Source organism: Schistocerca americana, chromosome 7, assembly GCF_021461395.2.
Source record: "Schistocerca americana isolate TAMUIC-IGC-003095 chromosome 7, iqSchAmer2.1, whole genome shotgun sequence".
NCBI lineage: Eukaryota > Metazoa > Arthropoda > Insecta > Orthoptera > Acrididae > Schistocerca > Schistocerca americana.
The window spans coordinates 591502879-591526485 of record NC_060125.1 but is presented as its reverse complement, the minus strand read 5'-3'; the positions used below and the strand labels follow the sequence as shown (position 1 = coordinate 591526485).

The following is a 23607-nucleotide window of genomic DNA, read 5'->3' as shown; positions in this document are numbered from 1 at the left end:
ATGAAAAGCCGTTTCGGGTATTTGAAAACAAAATTTTGAGGAAAATTTTCGGAGCAAAAAGGGATGACATTAACGGAGCGTGGCGAAAACTGCGTAACTAAGAGGTTTACGAACTCTATTCAAGCCCTGACATAATCAGCATTATTAAATCACATAGGCTGCGATGGGCGGGTCACGTAGCTCGAATGGATGAGGGCAGGGCAGCGCGCAGAGTACTGGTAGGGCACTTAGAGGGAAAACGTCCAGTGGGGAGACCGAGGCGTAGATGGGAGGACAATGTGAAGGATGATTTCATGAGCCTAGGTATTGAAGGTGAATGGAAAGAAATAGCCCAAGACAGGGACAGATGGCGAAAATATGTTGCTGCGGTAATGGACTCTCGAGTCCGGTATGATCAGTGAGTGAGTGTGTGAGTGATTGATTATTTAGGTTTATTTGCAGTGTAAGGAACATAAAAACTAAAAATAAAAATAAGTTCCTACACAGAGAAACGATCCCACGGCCCTCGGCTGACTGTTCAGTACTCTTTCCCGCTGCGCCCACTGCTGCGGAGAAAGTACGATAACATAAACAGCTCGTGTTTCACCCGATCCGCGCCAAAAATGCTACTCTTTTCTAAGCGTTTGGGCATCTGTAGCACCCACATCTGTCACTTCCAATTTTCGCCAAGCCCTGCATGTACCATAAATTTAAGCGAAAACGGTGATGACGGAGGCGCGGTCCCTTTCTGAGACTCATGAAGTTTATCTATGACTTGACACTCTTGTTGTTAGCATAGTCATCTCAGTCGTACTCGTGATCCTACTCCACGTGTTAAGTCAAGTGGTTTATATTCTGCCAGCGACTAACCTTGAAGATGGCTATCAGTCATGGCCATCAGCTACGGTTATCAGCCTCGATATCAGACGGTGAATTAACACTATTCCGAATACGCCCGAAAGATGGTGGAATAAGATGTACGGAACACTTAACAAACTAGCAAAAAATGTAGTAATTACTATTTCTATCAGTTTTGCCTATTGATTGTTGTTTTCGGGGCAACTTATTCATTGCCAGTCTTCGATATAAAAGCTTGATAAAGCTGGAAAATACCCGGAAGAATATTGTAAACAGAATGCTTTGCAAGCTAAACTTACGATATTCTAAAAAACACGTTTTTGATAATATACACATTTATTTAGCTTTTGAGCTATTGGAACACAGTCTCAATGACACTAGGTAACAGATACAGCAAAATACATGCAGATATAGTGAAAAGATAATAGTTATAAACATAAAGCTGTGGGACACGACTAATTCTACTTTCATATTCCAGTATGAAAATAATAAAAAAAAAGTTTAGCTTTTGGGTCATCGGAACACCGTGTCAATAACAATAGATAACACATACCTCGGAGTACAACCAGACATTATTAAAAACAATAGTTATAAATATAAAACTATAAAACTATGGGTCATACTAATTCTACTTTGATATTCCACATGAAAATAATAAAGAAAACTTTAGTAGCACATACTGGTAGATGTAAAGCTATGGACGTGGGTCGTGAGTCGTGCCTGGATGTCTCAGTGTGAAGCGCATTCGCCGGCAAGACACTTACGTTCGCCGCGCGGTTTGAGGCGCCATGTCACGGACTGCGCGGCCCCTCCCGCAGGAAGTTCAAGTCCTCCCTCGGGCATGGGTGTGTGTGTTGTTATTACCGCTAGTTAGTTTAAGTAGTGTGTAAGTCTAGGGACCGATGACCTCAGTAGTTTCGTCCCTTAGGAATACACACACACATTTGAACGCTTAGGTTAACCCAATCTGGGACACAGTTTTAATCTGCCGGAATGTTTCAATAGTAGTAATAATAATAATAATAATAATAATAATAATACACTACTGGCCATGAAAACTGCTACACCACGAAGATGACGTGCTACAGACGCGAAGTTTAACCGACAGGAAGAAGATGCTGTGATATGCAAATGATTAGCTTTTCAGAGCACTCACACAAGGTTGGCTCCGTTGGCGACACCTACAACGTGCTGACATGAGGAAAGTTTCGAACCGATTTCTCATACACAAACAGCAGTTAACCGGCGTTGCCTCGTGAAACGTTGTTGTGATGCCTCGTGTAAGGAGGAGAAATGCGAACAATCACGTTTAAGACTTTGATAAAGGTCGGATTGTAGCCTATCGAGATTGCGGTTCATCGTATCGCGACATAGCTGCTCGCGTTGATCGAGATCCAATGACTGTTAGCACAATATGGAATCGGTGGGTTCAGGAGGGTAATACGGAACGCCTTGCTGGATCCCAACGGCCTCGTATCACTAGCAGTCGAGATGACAGGCATCTTATTCGTATGGCTGTAACGGATCGTGCAGCCACGTCTCGATCCCTGAGCCGACAGATGGGGACGTTTGCAAGACAACAACCATCTGCACGAACAGTTCGACGACGTTTGCAGCAGCATGGACTATCAGCTCGGAGACCATGGGTGCGGTGTGACAGGTGATGAACATGGCTCCATCATTTTTCACCAGAGACGAAGAGGCAATCAATGGAGTGGCATCATGCAAATTCACCCAAGAAAAAAAATTCAAAACCACACCTGCTGGAAAAGTTATGGCTACGGCGTTTTTCGATTCCGAAGGACTCTTGCTTGTGGACATCATGCCAAATGGAACCACCATAAATTCTGATGCATATGTGACGATACTGAAGAAACTTCAAGTTCGACTGAGTCGTGTTCGACCACATCGGCGAAAGCAGGATGTTTTGCTGTTGCACGACAATGCACGGCCACATGTCAGTCACAAAACCATGGAAGCGATCACAAAACTCGGATGGACAACACTGAAACGCCCACCTTACAGTCCTGACCTGGCTCCATGTGACCATCATCTCTTTGGGAAACTGAAAGACTCTCTTCGTGGAACAAGATTTGAAGATGATGACTCCCTTGTGCACGCTGCTAAACAGTGGCTCCAACAGCTTGGTCCAGAATTTTACCGAGCGGGTATACAGGCGCTGGTTCCAAGATGGCGTAAAAGCAAGTGAGAGGGATGGAAATTATGTGGAGAAATGAAAATATTGTTCCTAAAGGATGTATCTACACACTGTAAAATTTTCAAACATGTAGAATAAAAGATGGATTTTAAGAAAAAATAGTGTGCATTTCTTTTGGAGTGGCCCTCATATTATTTCAAGCTCCATCGACTACAACGATGCCGCAAAAGCAATCAAACACAACTTCTATAGGAAAGTACGATGAGGATGAGCATTATTCAAATGAGAGTGCAGCGCGGGATAACCGCGCGGCCTAGGGCACTATGTCACGGTTCGCGTGGCTCCCCCTGTTGGAGGTTCGATTACTCCCTCGAGCATGGGTGTGTGTGTGTTTTCCTTAGCGTAATTTAGTTTAAGCTAGATCAAGTAGTGTGTAAGCCTATGGACAGATGACCTCAGTAGTTTGGTCCCATAGCACTTACCACAAATTTCCAAATTTCGAAATGAGAGTCCGAAGTGACAGTAACAACATTTCGTTTTGTTTTGAACATTGTCCAACCTTCTCGATTTATGGGAAGATATCAAATTGTTTTACGTAATTTTCGCAAACAGTGTTCGTATTAAAAACTAAACGGTGACAGTCATGTAAAAACAAGGAGCTATGGACAATATGCAGAACTGTCAGACAAGAGTGTGACTAGTGTTTTATTCCACAATCTCCCGATATCAATGATATTTCATATCGAGCATCTGTACCTATCGTAATTCACGTAAAGAGTATAGTCTTGGTTCAAATGGCTCTGAGCACTATGGGACTTAACTTCTCAGGTCATCAGTCCCCTAGAGCTTAGAACTACTTAAACCTAACTGACCTAAGTACACCACACACACCCATGCCCGAGGCAGGATTCGAACTTGGTACCGTATGGTCGCGCGGTTCCAGACTGTAGCGCCTAGAACCGCTCGGCCACTCCGGCCGGCTGAGTATAGTCTGTTGTGCAAATTCCATAACAGTCTTCTAACTTGGAAAACGTCGCACTAACTGCTCGAATATTCATCATTCTTTAAAGAAAATTAGTGCAAATTAATAAAAGCAAAATTTACTTTCCAACACATGCACAACGAAATTATTTAATTTGAAGTTACTGCACGACAGTATACTCTTTTCGTAGATCTTGCTGAGTTTACAAATGTTTATGTTTAGCAGTGAAACTGGGCATAAATCGCTATGCAGAATCGACTGTAACATAAGTAGTTGTTGTGGTCTTCAATCCGAAGACTGGCTTCATGCAGCTCTCGTCTCTAGTCTATACTGTGCAAAGCTCTCCACCTTTGAATAACAATTGCAACTTACATCGATTTGATCCTGTTTACTGTATTCGTCTCTTGGTCAAACTCTACAATGTTTACTCCCCCACCCCATGCACACACACTTCCCTCCAACAGCAAGTTGACAATTCCTTGATGCCTAAGAATGTGTCCTAACAGCCGATCCCTTCTTTTACTGGTGTTGTGCCATAAAGTTCTTTTCTCTCCTGTCGATTCAGTATTTCTCATTAATTAAATGGTGCAACTATCTCTTTTCGAGCATTCTTCTTTAGCACTACATTTCAAAAGTAGTCTGAAGTGCTTAGTGTCCACGTTCCGCTTCTCTCCAAGGTTTCACTCAAGACAAGTACCTTATGAAAGAACTTCCGAAAACTAACATTTATGTTTGATGTTAACAAATTTTTTTAGAAATGCTTTTCTTGCTGTAGCCAGTCGGCATTTCATATTCCCTCTACTTCAACCATCGGCAGTTCCTTTACGACCAAATATCAACAATTAAGAACTACTTTCAGTGTCTCATTTCCCAACCCAATTCCCTCACATCCTCCTGATTTAGTCCAAATGCATTCCATTTCTCTTGTTTCACTTATGTTGATGCTCATCTTGTAATCTCTTTTCAAGACACTATCCACTCCTTTCAGCTGCTCCTAGAAGTCCTTTGCTATCTCTGACAGAATTACAGTGTCATCGCCAAAGTTCAAAGTTTAGATTTCTTCTTCCTGAATTTTAATTCCCTTTTCAAAATTCTCCTAGGCTTCCTGTGCTGCTTGCGCAATGAACAAATTGAATAACACCGGAGATACGCTAAAACCCTGCCCCACTCCCTTTTCAACCATTGCTTCCCTTTCATGTCCTTAGGCTCAAATATCCACAATCTGGTTTCTGTAAAAGCTGTATATGATCTTTAGTTCCCTGTATTTCATTCCTGCTACCTTTAGAACTTAAAACAATGTATTCAAGCCAACACTGTCAGAAGACTTTTGTAAAACTATAAATAATATAAACGTAGGTTTTGCGTTGCTTTAAGCTATTTTCTAAGATAAATCTTAAGCCATCGTCCCACGGGATGTGAAAATGCACGCGGCCGAGGAGCTGGTGACGTCACAGTATGGAATTCTACGTCCCACTACACTGCGTAGCGTGAAATAACGTATGTGGCATGTCGAATTTTTGCCCGGTGGAGGAGAATGTGGCCAGTGAGATGCGACCTAGTTTTATGTTACAAGCACAGCATTGGAGGTGCCATACTGTATGGCGGTAAACATGGTATGTGGTCAGTTTTGTTTCTCGTAGACTACGTTGTATGAATATAAGCTGTTTCAAAGCCTCAGCGAATTGAGGATACCTCGAAAATGCGTCGTTTTGGCTACGATTTGTTATAATAAAATGACTGCGAACGTATACCATTTCAATGCTACGGCAGAATGATGATTTATCAAAATCGAGTATTTTTGGTATGATTTACATATTAAGTTCAAATAATGACATTTATAGATAAAGTGTTTAGATAGTGTGTATCGTATACGCTTGCGAAGTCGGGGCTGTAGTATAGTTGATAGCATCGTGCGCTCAGAGTGATGATGGGTGATGTTGCAGGTTCTAGTTGTACACCACCTCCTACCAAAATATCTGTTCGCCTTATTTTTCCTTAAAGGTTCTACGTCTTTAGGTCTTTTTCTTTCGTTTGATGGATAAATTATCTCAAAAGCGGTGTTATTTCGTATAAATGATCTATTTTCTGCAGTTATTATTGGAAAGTCCAACGACTGGGATGATTCCCTGGTGAACAGAAATCTGAACGTGACTGCCGGTCTGTGTCTGAAAGTAAACACAAGTTACACTCTGGAAGCTTTTATTTTTAAGAAACTTTCTGTAAAATACATATATCAATATCTGGGCTTATGACAGGCTCATTTTTGTATTTCACCGATAAATATCTTTTTGCGATAGTGAGCAGCTTCTCAAAGAATCTCTTCTCCCATTTCAATGAAATTACGTAACGAATCGTCATCTTGAAACCTATGTGATGAAATTTGTTACTTCAGGTTGTTAGTGGTCAGCACAGCATAAAAAATATGGGTATTATATATGCGCAAACTGAAATTTCTTTTTTCTTTATTGTGGTTTCATTCCCCTGCCCCATATGGGCACAATCTGCCGCTCTTCAGCCGAGTGATGTTACAATGAAATATAAATAGGAAACTATACAGAAAAAGACGGCAAAAGGGGGACATAAAAACATAATAAGTGGAGACAGTTGGAGGTGATGGATACACCGACACGGGAACGTTCATTTGGGGGGGGGGGGGGCAGTTTAAAAAAAGTACGCATAAAATTAAAAGAACACAGTTGGAGAGTTGGGGAGCACTTAAAATACACTGGAGTCACATGCACAAGTTAAGAGTCAGCCACAGTATAAAAACACACAGAATGAGGGACACTTAAAAGATCACTGTAAGCGATGGGGCACTCATGAAGAATAAAAACTGCCGGCAGGGACCTGAAGAGGGAGAGGAGGCCAGAGAGGAGGGAAAGAGAGGGGATAGGGAGGTACAGTGGGGGAGGAGGCTGAAGGGGTGGGAGGAAAAGAAAAATGGGGGGATTGGGGAGCGCACCAAGAGGCAGGAGACGGTCGGGGTGGGAGATGGAGTGGGAAGGTAAATGAGGAGGGAGTGCAGAGACACAGAAGGGGCATGGGAAAGGGAGGGGGTGCAGGAGGGAGGAAAACCGCTCAAGGGAAGGGAAGAGGAGGGGAGAGGGAGCATTGAGGAGTAGGAGGGGGGAAGGTGGGGCTTTGGTAGGAGGGGTGGAGGTCAGTGTGAAGCTGGTCATGCAGTAGGAGTAGACGCTGAGAAAGGAGGTGGAGGGTGTGGAGATGGAGAGAGGGCGGGACACAAAGCTAAAGGCGCGGTAACAGGCTGGGGGTAGAGAGGATAATATATACCAGGGGTTGGGGGATCGAGTCAGCAAACGATGTACGGGGTACGAATATGTTTGAGGAAAAGAAGAAGATGTGGGAAGGGGATGAGGTCATAGAGGATCCATGTGGGGAACGGAATGACGATACGAAAGGCGAATTGGAGTGTGTGGCGTTCTAGGGGTTGAGGGCTTTATAGAATATGGGAGGAGCGGAAATCCAAGTGACACTGGCATATAAACTGACATTAGACACTGTGCCCTCACTGTATGCAACATAAAAACTAAAATGGGCTGAAAATTCAATTGAGTTAATGAATAACTTCTACTGTGTGTATCTCCGGTCGCTGTACAGCGTTATGTAGTAATCTTCTTTCAGAAATTTGCTGTTCAAGCCACCTACGAACCCAGAATTTCCTTGGCGATTTTATAGACTCTTGTTTGCCAGTTGCTAACAGAGTTTACGCAGTTATTTAATCGCATCTATTTTCGCACAGAAAGTGTGTGGTCTGCGAGCCAGATAAAGCCGACAGCGGCCGCTAGACAGTGCTCACGGCGCAAAACATGTCTACCACCTCGTCCCGTGTGCCGATGGCGCCGTCTTTCGTGAGGCCGGATGTCCTGTCCGCATCCACATCAATGTTAGTTATCTTGCCACTTGCGAGGGTAGTTTTAAGGGCAGTGTTGCCTCGCATGGTCCAAAATTTCCCAGGAACAGTCCGCCTGCTTAACTGGGTGGTTATGTGCTTGCCTCCCATGCAGTGAGCCCAGGTTCGATTCCGGGCCTGGTTGGGGATTTTCTCCATTCGTGGACTTGGTGTTGTGTTGTCCCCATCATCATTTCATCCTCATCACTGACCCGCAAGTCGCCCAGTGTGGCGTCGACTGAAATAAGACTTGAACTTGGCGGCCGAACTTCTCCAGATGAGGCCTCCCGGCCAATGATGCTGTATGCTCACTTCCATTTTTCCGTGGCACAAGAAGAACTGACCTTCCCCGAGGATGGCTTCTACAACGTATCCCAATCTTCTGTAAATAGACTGAGATGACAAGAGTCATGGTATACGTCATAATGTTGTGCCACACCTCGTTTTGCCTGGAGTAGTGCAGAAGCTGGACCTGGCATCCACTGAACAAGTCGTTGAAAGCCCCTTGCAGTAACAATGAGGAACACTGCCTCTGTAGCCGTCTGTAATTGCCAAAGTGTTGCCAGTGCAAGATTTTGTGCATGAACTGACCTCTGGACTATGTCCGATTAATATCCGTGGGATTCATGTTGTGTGATCTGGGCGGTCAAATCATAGGCTCGAATTGGCCATGATGTTCTTCAAACCAATTGTGAACAGTTGTGATTCTGTGACCGGGTGCAGTGTCATCTACAAAAATTTCGTCGTTGTTTGGGGACATGAAGTCCACGGATGACTACAAATGGTCTCCAAGTAGCCGAACATAACCATTCCCAGTCAGTGATCACGTAAACACAGCACACACCATTATGGTCACGAGCTCAGGAGAGATGCCGCAGGCGGTGTCACACCGTTAGAAAAGACACTCGTGTCGGTTGTCTGCTGCCATAGCCCATTAACCCCAAATGACACCCCACTGTCCTTACGGATATGTTTTTCGGTTATTTCACGCAGTGTTGCTTGTCTATTAGCACTGACGACACTACGCAAAAGTCGCGGTTCTCGGTCGTTAAGTGAAGGCAGTGGACCAACGCATTGTCTTCGTTGAGATATAATGCCTGAAATTTGGTATTCTCAGCAGGCTCTTGACGCTGTGGGTCTCGGAATACTGAATTCCTGAACGGTTTCAGAAATGGAATGTTCCAAGCGTCTAGCTCTAACTGCCATTTCGCGTTTTAAAGTCTGTTAATTCGCGTCGTCCGTCCATAATCAGGTCGCAAATCTTCTCACAGGGATCACCTAACTACAAATGACAGCTCCGCCAACGCACTGTCCTTTTATACCTGGAGTACGCCACATTACCACCATCTGTATATGTGCATATTCCTGTCCCACGACTTTCATCACTTCAGTGTAATTCGGTCGGTATTCTGCAACTCTGACCTTCAACACTGATAGTTCGATAATATTTACACCTGTCAGCGTGTGCTTCATATGGAATTGGAAGTGTCACATTCCTCCTGAAGCCTGAGGGTATTTCGCCAGTCTCATATATGTCGTACACAAGATGGAATAGTTTCGTAACGGCTGCGTCTCCCACGGATCCCAATAATTCGGAGCAAATGTCTACTCCTGGGGCCTTGTTTGGAGTTACACGTTTCAGTGTCCTTGTCAAAGTTTTCTCGCAGTATAATATCTCCTATCTCAGATCCATCTATTTCCTCTTCCCTTTCTGTAATATTGTTTCCAAGTTAATTTCTCTCGTAGAACTCCTCTACGCGCTCCTTCCATTTTTCAGCTGCCCTTTCTCTGCCTACCACTAGCTTGCTCTGCAACCTTCATACAGCTGCTTCCCTTTTCTACAAAGGTATCTTAATTCTTCCTATAGGTGGTATCTATCTTTGCTCTATTTGTTCATGCTTCTGCAGCTTTGCATTTCTTCTCTAGTCTTTCCTGCTTAACCATTTAGCACATTCTGCATGTCTCATTTTTAGACGTCTACATTCCTTTTCGCCTGCGTTAATTGCTACAGTTTATTATTTTCTTCTTTCGTATATTAATTTCGGAATCTCCTGTGTTTTCGCAGGATTTCTACTAAGTCTTGTCTCTTTACGTATCAGTTATTCTGTTGCCTTCACTGTTTAATTTTTCATATGGTACACTTTTGTCTTCCACTCTATTTCCTTTCCCTTGTTTAGTCAAACGTTGGCTAATGCTCCATCTGAAGCTGTCAATAATCTCTGTTTATTTTAACTTATTCAGATTCCACCTCCTTAGTTTCCTACCTTTCTACAATTTTGATTGACTGTTCATAGCCAATAAAGAAGGCGGAGGAGCGGACAGAGGTTTCAGGCACCCTCTTGCCCTTGCCGTTGGAAACTGTCCCAAAAGGGCGGAAGAATCAGCAATGAGGATGCAGAAGGCAATGAAAACCTCTTCATTAAAAGCAAATAAGGTATGATCAAGCTGAAAAAGTGTCATGATGGTCTCTTCGTTGGCAAATGATTTCGGTCCAGTCCCCCATTCCGATCTCCGGCAGGGGACTGCCAAGGTGGAGGTGACCATGAAGACACATGGAATATCCAACAACGGGATAACATTGTGCGAGTCGGAGCATGGAATTCCAGAAGTCTGAACGTTACAGGAAACCTAGAAAATGTGAAAAGGAAAATGCAAAGGCTAAATCAGGATATAGTGGGAGGTCAGGGAAGTGAAATGGGAAGACGATGGAGATATCAGGTTAGACGAATATATGGTAATATCAACAGCAGCAGAGAATTATATAACGGGAGTAGGATTCGTTGTGATCAGGAAACTAGGACAGAGAGTTAGCTGCTGTGGGCAGTTACGCGATACGGTTGTTCTTATCAGATTCGCCAGCATACCAACAGCAACAAATAAAGAAGTACATGAAGATTTGAACGGGTAATTCACTACGTAAAGGGAGATGAAATTCTAATAATCGTGAGTGATTGGAACGCCGTTGTAGGGGAAAGAATAGAAGAAAGACTTACGTGGTGTTATGGGCTGGGCAGAAGGAACGGGAGAGGAGAAAGACTAATTGAGTTTTGCAGTACATTTCACACTGTAATAGCGAATACTCTGTTCAAGAATCACGAGAGAACTTGCCTTGTCAGACTTGTACTGTGCAGCGTTCTCATATTATCCTTCAATCTGTACATGTTTTATAAAGATGACTACGTTATACGCCACAAAGGATCAGTCTTGTGTAAGCCAGGCTACGGAACAGCTGATCGTTTTTGGAACCGCCGGATATGTTGCTCTCACGATAATACCCGTTATACTACTGCAAGTAATGAGCTTTTTGACCCAACTACTACTCACACAACTGGACAATTTTCTATACGACGGTCAACTTGCGAAACTACCGTCCCTACAACCTGGCTTGCTCACGGTAACGTTTTCAACTACGTACAAGTATTGTTTTGGTACTTACGAATGTATGTCGTTGCATGACTACAGCTGACGATGCTTTCCAATGCTTATTCACCGCCTTTTCATATTTTGAACGATCTGAAGACGGCTGCAGATAGCAATCGAAAACAGTTATCGAACTTTAATTGTGATAGGAAAATTTCCTAAGGATACTTGGAGGTATGAAACGGTATATTACAGGACAGTTTACTTACGATTTTCTTGTAACGTTCGGATATTTACTGAATAATGTCGTTCTCCTCTATTAAGAAAAAAATTGATAATAAACTCTAGAGGACCTGTTGACGTCATAAGTATACCAAACAAAGCGGAGTTTTGCTCCCTACATTCTCATCCAAATCAGCGAATGTGGAACCTGGGTCAGCTGTATAGAATGTAATACCTACATTATTTAACGCACCAAATAAGCCACCACGGACTGTAGCTTAAGAGAAAGCTCGACAGGTATGATAATAAATCGTCAAAAGCAATAACACTGTTTCCCAAGAATGAAGAAACCAATTCCATACTTGATAAATCTGAGCCACGAACGGCAAGAATCTTCAACACATTCGCTTTTGAAGCAAAAGTAATAACATTTACAAAAATATTCGTGTATTAGGAAGTCGACCGAAGTGTAAAAATGGGCGAATCATTAGACTCCATGAAAAATTTTAAGTATCAAGGAGAGTGCGTATGATAATAACAAACATCAATAGAAATAGATGCTTCTCTTGCATGAAATACGTGTTTAATTTCTCTCGCTTAAAGCGGAGTAAGCTCCAAGTATGCTCATATTCGAAAGTATTTCTTCGTGAGTAAGCTATAGCTTATGTCTATAAAGCAGTGTTATTGGCTGTTTATACATGTATTTCATGATAATTCATGTCTCTTGGTACACAAAAATATGTTCTTTTCGTTAATTAAGTAGAAAATAATTACAACCAAACATTATGCTTACGACGCATGTGACTGCTTTCTCACCGACTGAGCGCTAGCGTTGCTACAACTGTCAAACGATAACGATTTTCGCACCAGAGTGTGTGGTGACGGTACGTATGTATTAGACTGTGCTATGTCTTTCTTAATAGCAAAGAACTTGCAGTACAAGAGAAGTCTTTCACAGCAGCGACGATTAACAAATGCTTAGAGCACCTAAGGTATGTGTTTAGAGCCTGTGTTTACTGGACATTTTTTCGTGTTTTGGTCGCTACTGCCACCTCTCAAAATACGGAATATTTTTTTTTTAAAATTCGCAATGTTTTATATAGGAGAATGGCGGTGACGCAAGATTGTGAAAATTAAACGATTTTAGTTCGGTAACCTCAAGCGCTGTCCCTTGCCGCCAGAATGTGTCGCACGTTACGCCAGTCACTAAGCTCTTAACGATCAGCGTAGCCTCGACAATGACCGTGCAGAGCAAAACCGAAGTTGCGCAATGAAGCACGGGGCGCGGAGCTAAACGCGGTGACGTAGCCCACACACGTACGGCGCTAAACAAGGTCGGAAGACCGTATTAAAGGAGCGACCGGGCGGGAGCTCCGACACAGAACGATCAGAACACGCAAGGTCCATGGATTCATGAGGTTGTCTCCATACCCGTACACGTCCATCCGCTCGATACAATTTGAAACGAGACTCGTCTGACCAGACAACATGTTTCCAGACATCAACAGTCCAATGTCAGTGTTGACGGACACAGGCGAGGCGTAAAGCTTTGTGTCATGCAGTCATCAAGTGTACGCGAGTGGGCCTTCGGCTTTGAAAGCCCACATCGATGATGTTTCATTGAATGGTTCGGACGCTAACACTTATTGATGGCCCAGCATTGAAATCTGCAGCAATTTGCGAAACGGTTGCACTTCTGTCACGTCGAACGATTCTTTTCAGTCCTCGTCGGTCCCGTTCTTGCAGGATCTTTTTCCGGCCGTAGCGCCGTCGGGCATTTGATGTGTTACCGAATTCCTGATGTTCACGTTACACTCGTGAAATGGTCATACGGGAAAATGCCCACTTCGTCGCTACCTCGGACATGCTGTGTCCCATCGCTCGTGCGCCGAGCCGCGCGGTGTGGCCGCGCGGTTACAGGTGCCATGTCACGATTCGCGCGGCCCCTCCCACCGGGGGTTCGAGTCCTCCCTCGGGTATGGTGTGTATTTGTGTTGCCCATAGGGTAAGTTAGTTTAAGTAGTGTGTAAGTCTAGGGACCGATGACCTCAGCAGTTTTGTCCCTTAGGAATTCACACACATTTTTTTCGTGCGCCGACTGTAACACCACGTTCAAACTCACTTAAATCTTGATAACCTGCAATTGTAGTAACAGTAACCGATCTACCAACTGCGGCAGACACTTGTTGACTCATATAGGCGTTGCCGACGGCAGTTTCGTATTCTGCCTGTTTACATATCTCCTTGAATATGCATCCCTATACCATTTTATTTGGGTTTTCAGTGTATGTACATGCAGATTGAAGCGATGAGTGAAAGTTTGTACCAAGGCCAGGATTCGAACCCGGGCCTCCTGCTCACTAGCCACTACGCCACCCTGGCACAGTGGTTTTGCACAACTGCACAGTCTACCCCAGCACGCTTCTCTCCTCAATTACAATTCCCATTCACGCCTCAACTCACTTGGTATTCTTCCTAAAGTCGAAGAGGATTGTAGAGGCTCGCCAACTGTATTGGAACAGCATCTCGGTGTCAAACGACCTGGGAGAACCTGTCTGAAACCCAGGCATATGTGCTTTAATCAAATAAAACCACAAGGTTCCTAGTCCCAAACATCTATGCTATATATATATGAAGACTGAAGTGCGAATGAAAATTTGTATCAAGGCTTTACTAGGCAGATGCGCTAAGCACTGTGCACAGTGGTTAGTTTCATTTGCCTAGTGAGCAGAAGACCTGGGTTCAAACCCCAGCCTCAGTAGAAAATTTCATTTGTCGCTTGTGTGTTTGACACTTCAAAAGGTCTCTTCTGGAATATTATAGTTTCATATGACAATTGTTTTGGTCACCAAAAAAATACATTTCCTTTATTTTTCACTTCTCATGATGTGTTTCAGATCTTATTCGATACAAGGTATCTTGTCATTTTATAAACATTTCTTCATGATGTAAGACACTGGACTCGCATTCGGGAGGACGACGGTTCAATCCCGCGTCCGGCCATCCTGATTTAGGTTTTCCGTGATTTCCCTAAATCGCTCCAGGCAAATGCCGGGATGGTTCCTTTCAAAGGGCACGGCCGACTTCCTTCCCTAATCCGATGAGACCGATGACCTCGCTGTCTGGTCTCCTTCCCCGAAACAACCAACCAACCATGATGTAAGTGAAGTGATATGAAGGAATGTTCACAAAGTGAGAAGATAATATCTATCGAAGTAAGATCTGATGATGCTGACACCGAAACGCGTCATGAGAAGTGAAAAATAAAGAAAATATGCTTTTGGGAAGTAAGACAAGCGCATTAATTTGTACAAGTTATATTTTTCTCGATTTTCGTCGAAACATGATCATTAAGTGTTGGCTATCCTTTAGCCTGAAGTAGGCATAAGTTTTAACGTTTAAGGTTATTCTAGGCCTGGGCAGTCCAATATCTGTGCTAATGAAAGTCTGTCTATTGCAGCGATATTATTTAAGGCCGTGAATCTCTAACAGAAGAGCATCACAATATATCTTCTGCTAGTGGTGTGACTATTCCAGATATACAAATTAGCACCTAAGAACAATAAAGGATAGGTATGTTACAAATAAACAAAGGAGAGAGAGAAATAAATGTTATTATATCATTAAGTCAGAGAGCGCACAAATAACGACAAGCAAAGGTTAGTAGAGATTCGTGCGTCTGTGAAAAGATAATGCGCGAAGCATGCAACAACTGCCACTGTCATACCTTTGCAAAAGGTCTGGCAGAGAACCTGACAAATATCTGGCCCCATGTAAAATCGCGAAGCATATCTAAGGTTTCATTTATTCCCTTGTTGACCAGTTTTTTCTGTGGCAGTTAAAGATAGCAAAACGAAAGCCAAAGCTTCAAATTCCGCATTCGAGAAATCGATCACGCAGCTGAATCGCACAAACGTAGCGTCATTTGAGCACTGGACAGATGCCTGCGTGGACGACACAGTAATACGTATCTGTGGCGTGTTGGGGAACAGCTGAAAGATTTGAAAGTAAATAAGTCACCAGGTCCGGATGGAATCACAATTCGGATTTACAGCGAGTACTCTAAGGCACTGGCCCCCTACCTAGCTTGCATTTATTGCGATCTCTCGCCAAGAGACTGGAAAAAAGCGCAGGTGACTACTGCACATAAGAAGGTAAAAGAACGGATCCGCAAAATTAGAGACCAATATCCCTAACTGCCGTTTGCTGCAGAATTGTTGAGTATATTCTCATCTCGAATATAACACATTTTCTTGAGGCCGAGAAGATAATGCCCACGAATCAGCATAGTTTTAGAAGCATCGCTTGTCCTTTTCTCACGTAATATACTGCGAACTACGGATGAACGCCAAAAGACAGATTCCGTATTTTTAGGTTTCCGGAAAGCATTTGACATGGCGTCCCAGTGCAGGCTATTAACGCAGATACGAGCATATACATTAAATTCATAGATGCGTGAGTGGCTCGAAGGTTTCTTAACTAACAGACAGCGAGCTTTCATCATACCGTTAGCAGTGCCCCAGGGACGTGTGATAAGACCGCTATTGTTCTCAGTATACATAAATGATTTGGCGGCCGCAGTGGGCAGCAATCTGGTGTTGTTTACTGAAGATTGCTGTGGTGTACCGTATGGTGTCGAAACTGAGTGACTGTAGGAGGTTACAAGATAACTTAGGCAAGATTTCTAGTTGGTGTGATGAATGGTAGCTAGCTCTAAATGTGAGAAAATGTAAGTTAATGCGGATGAATAGAAACTCCTAACACGTAATGTTCGGATGCAGCATAAATCATCCTTGACACAGTCACCGCGTTTAAATATCTGGGTGTACCGTTGCAGAGCAATATGAAATGGAACGAGCTGTGATGACTTGGTAAGGAAGGCGAATAATAGCCTCTGGTTCATTGGGTGAATTCTAGGAAAGTATGGCTCATCTGTAAAGGAGGTCGCAAACAGTTTGCTGGTGCAACCTGTTCTTGAATAGCGCTCGAGTATTTTGGATCCACATCAGGTCAGATAGAACGAGGACATTGAAGCAATTCAGAGGCGAGGTGCTATATTTGTTACCAGTATGTTCGAACAACAGGTAAATGTTACGCAGATGCTTGGGGAAATCAAATGGGAATCCTTGGTGGGAAGGAGACGTTCTTTTTGAAGAGCACTATTGAGAAAATTTAGAGAACTGTCATTTGATGCTGACTGCAGAACGATCCTCCTGCCGCCAGCACACACTTCACGTAGGGACCATAATGATCAGATACAAGAAATTAGGGCTCATACGGTAGCATGTAGAGAACCGTTATTCCTTCCCTCTATATGCGAGTGGCACAGGAAATGAAACGATTTGTAGTGGTACAACGTACATCCACCACGTACTGTACAGTGGCTTGTGGAGTATCTGTGTAGATGTAGATGTTTGTGGTGAGGTGTTTATTCGTTGTTATGCAGTGATATGCAGGTAACAGAATATTATCCTTTGCCCACAGGTGGCCCGCATCGTGGAGAGCCGTGCTGCGGACTTCCCAGTGGGGCGGTACGTGGTCGGCTACTGGGGGTGGCGCGACCGCACCGTGGACGACGTGGGGCCGGATGCGCCCTACTTCATGTCTCCGGCCATGCTGGTGCCAGACCTGGGGGAGCTGCCCCTCTCCCTCTCTCTGGGGGTGCTGGGCATGCCCGGAATCACGGCCTACTTTGGACTGCTGGAGGTCTGCAAGCCTAAGGAGGGAGAGGTCGCCGTAGTGCTGTGGGGTCCATAGTCGGGCAGATAGCGCGCCTCAAGGGGTGCAAAGTAATTGGCTTCGCGGGATCAGACGCTAGGGTAAGACACTATCCCATTTTGGTTTCACTACACTGTATTGCAAAGAATGTAACTTCGAGGAAGAGAACATTTACATGAATTCAGACATGGTACCTGATATTCTGTTTAGTTGAATCGAGAATGCCACCAAGCAGACTGGCGAATGCCTAAAACTGGACTGCATCTGTTCTTCCTGCAGTCTCAGATTTCTGCAGAACAAGCAGGTCCTGTCACAAGTAAAACTACTCGAGAGACAAGCCTGAATTTGAGGCAGGTTACTGGAAAATGTCATGAATTTTGTGCCCTGTTCAAATTTTTTTTAGATTATAAAAAAGACCTTTGATTGTGTCATGTGGGACGAGTAGAGGCATGTGCTCAATGATTTTGGGATTTCGAACTACCTAGTATCATTATTGAAAGATCTTCGTAGCAGTCATACTGCAACCATAAAGGTGGATGGTGAATACTCTAAGTGCTTAGACGTGACAAATGGAGTCAGTTAAGGTTCTATACCAGGGCCGGCCGCAGCCTGCCACACTTCGTGCTGGCTGCTTTGCAGGCCAAGGCTTGGTCTGGTCCATCTTGCATTTGATCATTCCTTTCTGGAAGTACCCGGTACAGCACGACATTTCATTTACACCACTGGCCATTAAAATTGCTACACCAAGAAGAAATGCAGATGATAAACGGGTATTCATTGGACAAATATACTATACTAGAACTGACATGTGATTACAGTTTCACGCAATTTGTGTGCATAGATCCTGAGAAATCAGTACCCAGAACAACCACCTCTGGCAGTAATAACAGCCTTGATACGCCTGGCCATTGAGTCAAAAAGAGCTTCGATGGCGTGTACAGGTACAGCTGCCCATGCAACTTCAACACGATACCACAGTTCATCGAGAGTAGTGACTGGCGTATTGTGACGAGCCAGTTGCTCGTCCACCATTGACCAGACATTTTCAATTGGTGAGAGATCTGGAGAATGTGCTGGTCAGGGCAGCAGTCGAACATTTTCTGTATCCAGAAACATGCGGTCGTGCATTATCCTGCTGAAACGTAGGGTTTCGCAGGGATCGAATGAGGGGTAGAGCCATGGGTCGTAACACATCTGAAATGTAACGTCCACTGTTCAAAGTGCCGTCAATGCGAACAAGAGGTGACCGAGACGTGTAACCAATGGCACCCAATACCATCACGCCAGGTAATACGACGGTATGGCGATGACGAATATACGCTTCCAATGTGCGTTCACCACGATGTTGCCAAACACGGATGCGACAATCATGATGATGTAAACAGAACCTGGATTCATCCGAAAAAATGACGTTTTGCCATTCGTGCACCCAGGTTCATCGTCGAGTACACCATCGCAAGCGGTCCTGTCTGTGATGCAGCGTCAAGGGTAACCGCAGCCACAGTCTCCGAGCTGATAGTCCATGCTGCTGCAAACGTCGTCGAACTGTTGGTGCAGATGGTTGTTGTCTTGCAAACGTCCCCATCTGTTGACTCAGGAATCGAGACGTTGCTGCACGATCCGTTACAGTCATGCGGATAAGATGCCTGTCATCTCGGCTGCTAGTGATACGAGGCCGTTGGGATCCAGCACGGCGTTCCGTATTACCCTCCTGAACCCACCGATTCCATATTCTGCTAACAGTCATTGGATCTCGACCAATGCGAGCAGCAATGTCGCGATACGATAAACCGTAATCGCGATAGGCTACAATCCGACCTTTATCAAAGTCGGAACGTGATGGTAAGCATTTCTCCTCCTTACACGAGGCATCACAACAAAGTTTCACCAGGCAACACCGGCCAACTGCTGTTTGTACATGAGAAATCGGTTGGAAACTTTCCTCATGTCATCACGTTGTAGGTGTCGCCACCGGCGCCAACCTTGTGTGAATGCTCTGAAAAGCTAATCATTTGCATATCACAGCATCTTCTTCCTGTCGGATAAATTTCGCGTCTGTAGCACGTCATCTTGGTGGTGTAGCAATTTTAATGGCCAGTAGTGTAGTATTGCAGTGTGTCATAAGCTGGTCGGCACGGCTCTTTACAGCTGGGCAGAATCATGGTGTCAGCGCTGTCTACCGTCCGCTATTTGTTTGTGGTATGACAGACGTTCACAGGTCCAGTGGCTGTTAGCACAAAATAAGCAGTCTAGCAATCCATCGTCACAAGCCTCTAAAAAGGAATGGGGATGACAGAAGATAGGGATTATTATTCCCAATATGTCTTATGCATTTGCATAAGTGATGGGTACAGCAAATTTGCTGTGAAACTAAACTGAAGAGCCAAAGATACTGGTACACCTGACTAATATCATGTAGGGCGCTCGCAACCACGCAGAAGTGCCGCTAAACGACGTGGCATGGACTCGATTAATGTGTGAGGTAGTGGTGGAGGGAACTGACACTATTAATCCTGCAGGGCTGTCCATAAATCCGTAAGAGTACGAGGGGGTGGAGACCTCTTCTGAACAGCATGTTTCAAGGCATCCCAGATACGCTCATTAACGTTCACGTGTGGGGAGTTTGGTGGCCAGCGGAAATGTTTAAACTCAGAAGAGTGTTCCCGGAGTCACTCTGTTGGACACGTGGTGTATCGCATTGTCCTGCTGGAATTGCCCAAGTCTGTCAGAATGCACAATGGGAATAAATGGATGCAGGTGATCAGACAGGATGCTTACGTACGTGTCACCTGTCAGTGTTGTATATAGACGTATCAGTAGTCCCATATCACTCCAGCTGCAACCACCCCCACCATTACAGAACCTCCACCAGCTTGAAGAGTCCCCTGCTGAAATGCAGCGTCCATGGATTCATGAGGTTGTCTCCATACCCGTACACGTCCATCCGCTCGATACAGTTAGAAACGAGATTCGTCCGACCAGGTAACATGTTTCCAGTCATCGACAGTCCAATGCCGGTATTGACAGGCCCAGGCGAGGCGTAAAGCTCTGTGTCACGCAGTTATCAAAGGTACACGAGTGGGCCTTCGCCTCCGAAAGCCCATATTGATGATGTTCCTTTGAATGATTCGCACGCTAACACTTGTTGATGGCCTAGCACTGAAACCTGCAGCAGTTTGGGGAAGAATTGCACTTCTGTCACGTCGAACGATTCTGTACAGTCGTCGTTGATCCCGTTCTTGCAGGATCTTTTTCCGGCCGCAAATATGTCGGAGATTTGATGTTTTACTGAATTCCTGATATTCACGATAGACTCTTGAAATGATCGTAAGGGAAAATTCCCTCTTCATCGCTGCCTCAGAGAGGCCGTTTCCCATCACTCGTGCGGCAACTATAACACCAGACTCAAATCTTGATAACCTACCATTGTAGCAGCAGTAACCGATCTAAAAGCTGCACCATACACTTCTGTCGTATGTAGGCATTGGCGACCGCAGCGCTGTATTCTGCCTGTTTACATATCTCCCTATTTGAATACGCATGCCCATATCAGTTTCTTGTATATTACAATACCATGCAGAAACAATTTAAAGATTTAGCGAACAATGAAAGAGCGAAAAATTACAACAATCGACAGACGGAATTCACTGTTCTGCTGATCAAGAAGCTTTTTGTGCTACATGAACAGGCATGCCACACCGGTAGAAATGAATGGTACGAGTAGTAAAATTGCTGAAGTCGCTCACATTATTCCACTCTCAGTTGTAGCAGTTTTCGATGGAACTGATCGAAGGTATGGAGACTTTATATATCACTACAAAGTACGTCGATTAAGTCAATACGCTATTGCTGAATTTATGAAAAAGAGGAGGGGGGGGGGGTTTGGAGAGGAGGCCTGAAAAGTAGATCATCCAGAAAGGACTGGAGACCTAGTATTTTAAGTGGACTTGACTGCACACTGCCCACAATAAGACATTGCAAGGGAGAAACATCTTTTTTCTGATTTTATGGGAATGCATTCAAAAAGAAGATCGGATTATACAAGGGACACATTCAGACAAACACAGTCCAATTCCCTAAGCTCGCTGCTGTTAAGGAAAACGCGAGGTTTGAAGAATTCATTGTGCCCATGAAAGAATTACAAGGATAGTGTCCTACGACAGTCTGTCTGTCTTACAGGTGTTCTCGAGGACGTTTGCCGTCTCAGTTGAAAGCGCTTCTGTGCATGTGCAATTAACTGTAACTGACTGATCTGAAAGGTAGTTCCCGTTCTAATGAGAAATATTTTTACGGTAAAACTGTCTAGGACGTCTACATTGCTTTCCTCTCGTAGAATTTCCAAGTCTCCATAAAGAGGTTGGAAAAGTGCTACAATATTTCGACCGGCATAATTGTGTGAAAGACATTTTTTCTATTATGAAACTAAGTGAATCATGATTTACAGCAACCTGAGTGCGAAAATCTGTGAATCTGTCGGTGTCTGCCCTTACGCCGAGATTTTGTACCGCACAAAAATTATATTATGTTTTCAGCGCGTCAAAAATAATTACAAAGCACAAAAACTTGTTTCGTTCGTGATCTCTGTTGTTGGGAAACAAGACAGTCGTTGCCTTTATGGAGACACGTTTGCGGTTGCCTACAGAATCTTGGTTGTAACCAGACGTGCACCTCTCTGTCCGAAGAAAAGCAACGGCTACGAATGTCTTTCTTCAGTGCTCCAAAAACGTGGAAATCGCATGGGGAGAGATTGAGACTGTATGGAGGATGTGTGAGGACTTCCCAGAGAAACTTCTGCAGCCCACTGGAAAAAAAAAGGACTTGGCAACTTGCCAAGGGTCAGGCCCACATGTTGCTAAGGTTCTTCGATTTCGCTGCAGAAGTTTCGCTAGGAGACCCTCACACATCCTGTATAGAGTCTAAATCTCTCCCCATGCGATTTCCACCTTTTCGGAGCCCTGAAGAAAGATATTCTTGACTGTCAATTTGCTTCGGATGGAGAGATGCACACCTCAGTATAACCAAGATTCTGTAGGCAATCGCAAACGCTTATCCACGAAAGGAACGACGATTTTGTCTCACTGTGGAGTAAACGTGTTAACAGTTACGTTGATTAATTTTGAAATAATAAACAGTTGATCTACTTTTTCCCATCTGTCTCATTTCTATTTGACTGCTCCTTATTATTCCAGAATGAAAAATAAAGCGCAATTGGAAATAATAATAATAATAATATAGTACAAAAATCTACCACACTTTAGAGGTATTATTTATGGAGATAGAAAGGGGAAGGTGTTGACTGTGGACCTATTAGTAAGAACAGTCCAAACATTCGCCTCGAACGATTTTGAAGTCACCTACAAAGCAAAATGAGTTGGTACTATTTCAATAACCATTTACGAAAATTGAGAACTCACGCTTCTAGCTGCGTAACTGGCCTCTCTTCCGCAGGTGAAGTGGCTGAAAGAGAAGTTGGGATTCCATCACGCATTTAACTACAAGACGAATGACGTCACAGAGGCGCTGAAGCAGGCGGCACCTGACGGCGTCGACGTGTACTTCGACAACGTGGGCGGCGAGATGAGCAGCGCAATCATCAACAGCATGCGAGAGTACGGTCGCATCTCCGTGTGCGGCGCGATATCTGGATACAACGAGTCTAATCTCCCGAAGGCTACCATCATCCAGCACGCAGCCATATTCAAGCAGCTCCGCATGGAGGGATTCATGTACATCCGATGGCACGACCGCTGGGGAGAGGGCATCGGACAGCTGATGCAGTGGATCAGGGAGGGGAAAATCAAGTACCACGAGACTGTTACCGACGGCTTCCAGAACACTCCCAAAGCCTTTGTTGGCATGCTGCAAGGAGAGAACCTAGGGAAAGCTGTTTTTAAAGTCTGAAGCGTGAAGCATACTTCCGTACTAGATTTGGGCGCATGAGCAGGGCCAAAGACAATTTGTTACAGTATTTTGTGCAGTGAATTACAAAAGGTAGCTGGATGACTGGGACAGAATATTCTTTCAGAATTTGTTTGTGCTTTCATTTTTGTAAACTAAAAAGAAATAAATTTTATAGAAAACCTTTTGTGTGTTGTGTCCATTATTTAACTCCACAGTCAGATTACATGTCCCAGCACGTAGTTGTCCCGAAAACAACATAACTTAAGTGCTACACACCAACAACTATAAGAGCATGAAACGATAGAAAATATTCATGTAGCTGGTTAATGTTTGTGTTCTTAAGTAATAGAACCCAAATATGAAGTCCTCGACAGAGAGCGTTCATCAGAGACAAGGGTACCGTCAGGAGTTCCCCAGGGTAGTGTGATAGGACCGTTATTATTTTATATACACGTAAGTGATGTGGCGGACAGGGTGGGGAGCAATTTACAGTTGTTTGCTGATCATACAGTGTGTAAG

At 44.1% G+C, this 23607-nt stretch overlaps 1 protein-coding gene across 1 annotated transcript in view; it reads left to right on the top strand.

Annotated features, from left to right (window-relative positions):
* LOC124623115 (prostaglandin reductase 1-like) overlaps window positions 1-23088 on the top strand; it is a 66266-nt gene extending 43178 nt beyond the window's left edge. The window contains exons 2-3 of the mRNA XM_047148905.1: window positions 16954-17199; window positions 22636-23088. Coding sequence (XP_047004861.1) covers window positions 16954-17199; window positions 22636-23088 — 699 coding nt within the window. The remainder of the gene's footprint in view (window positions 1-16953; window positions 17200-22635) is intronic.
* Window positions 23089-23607: the final 519 nt, after the last annotated feature.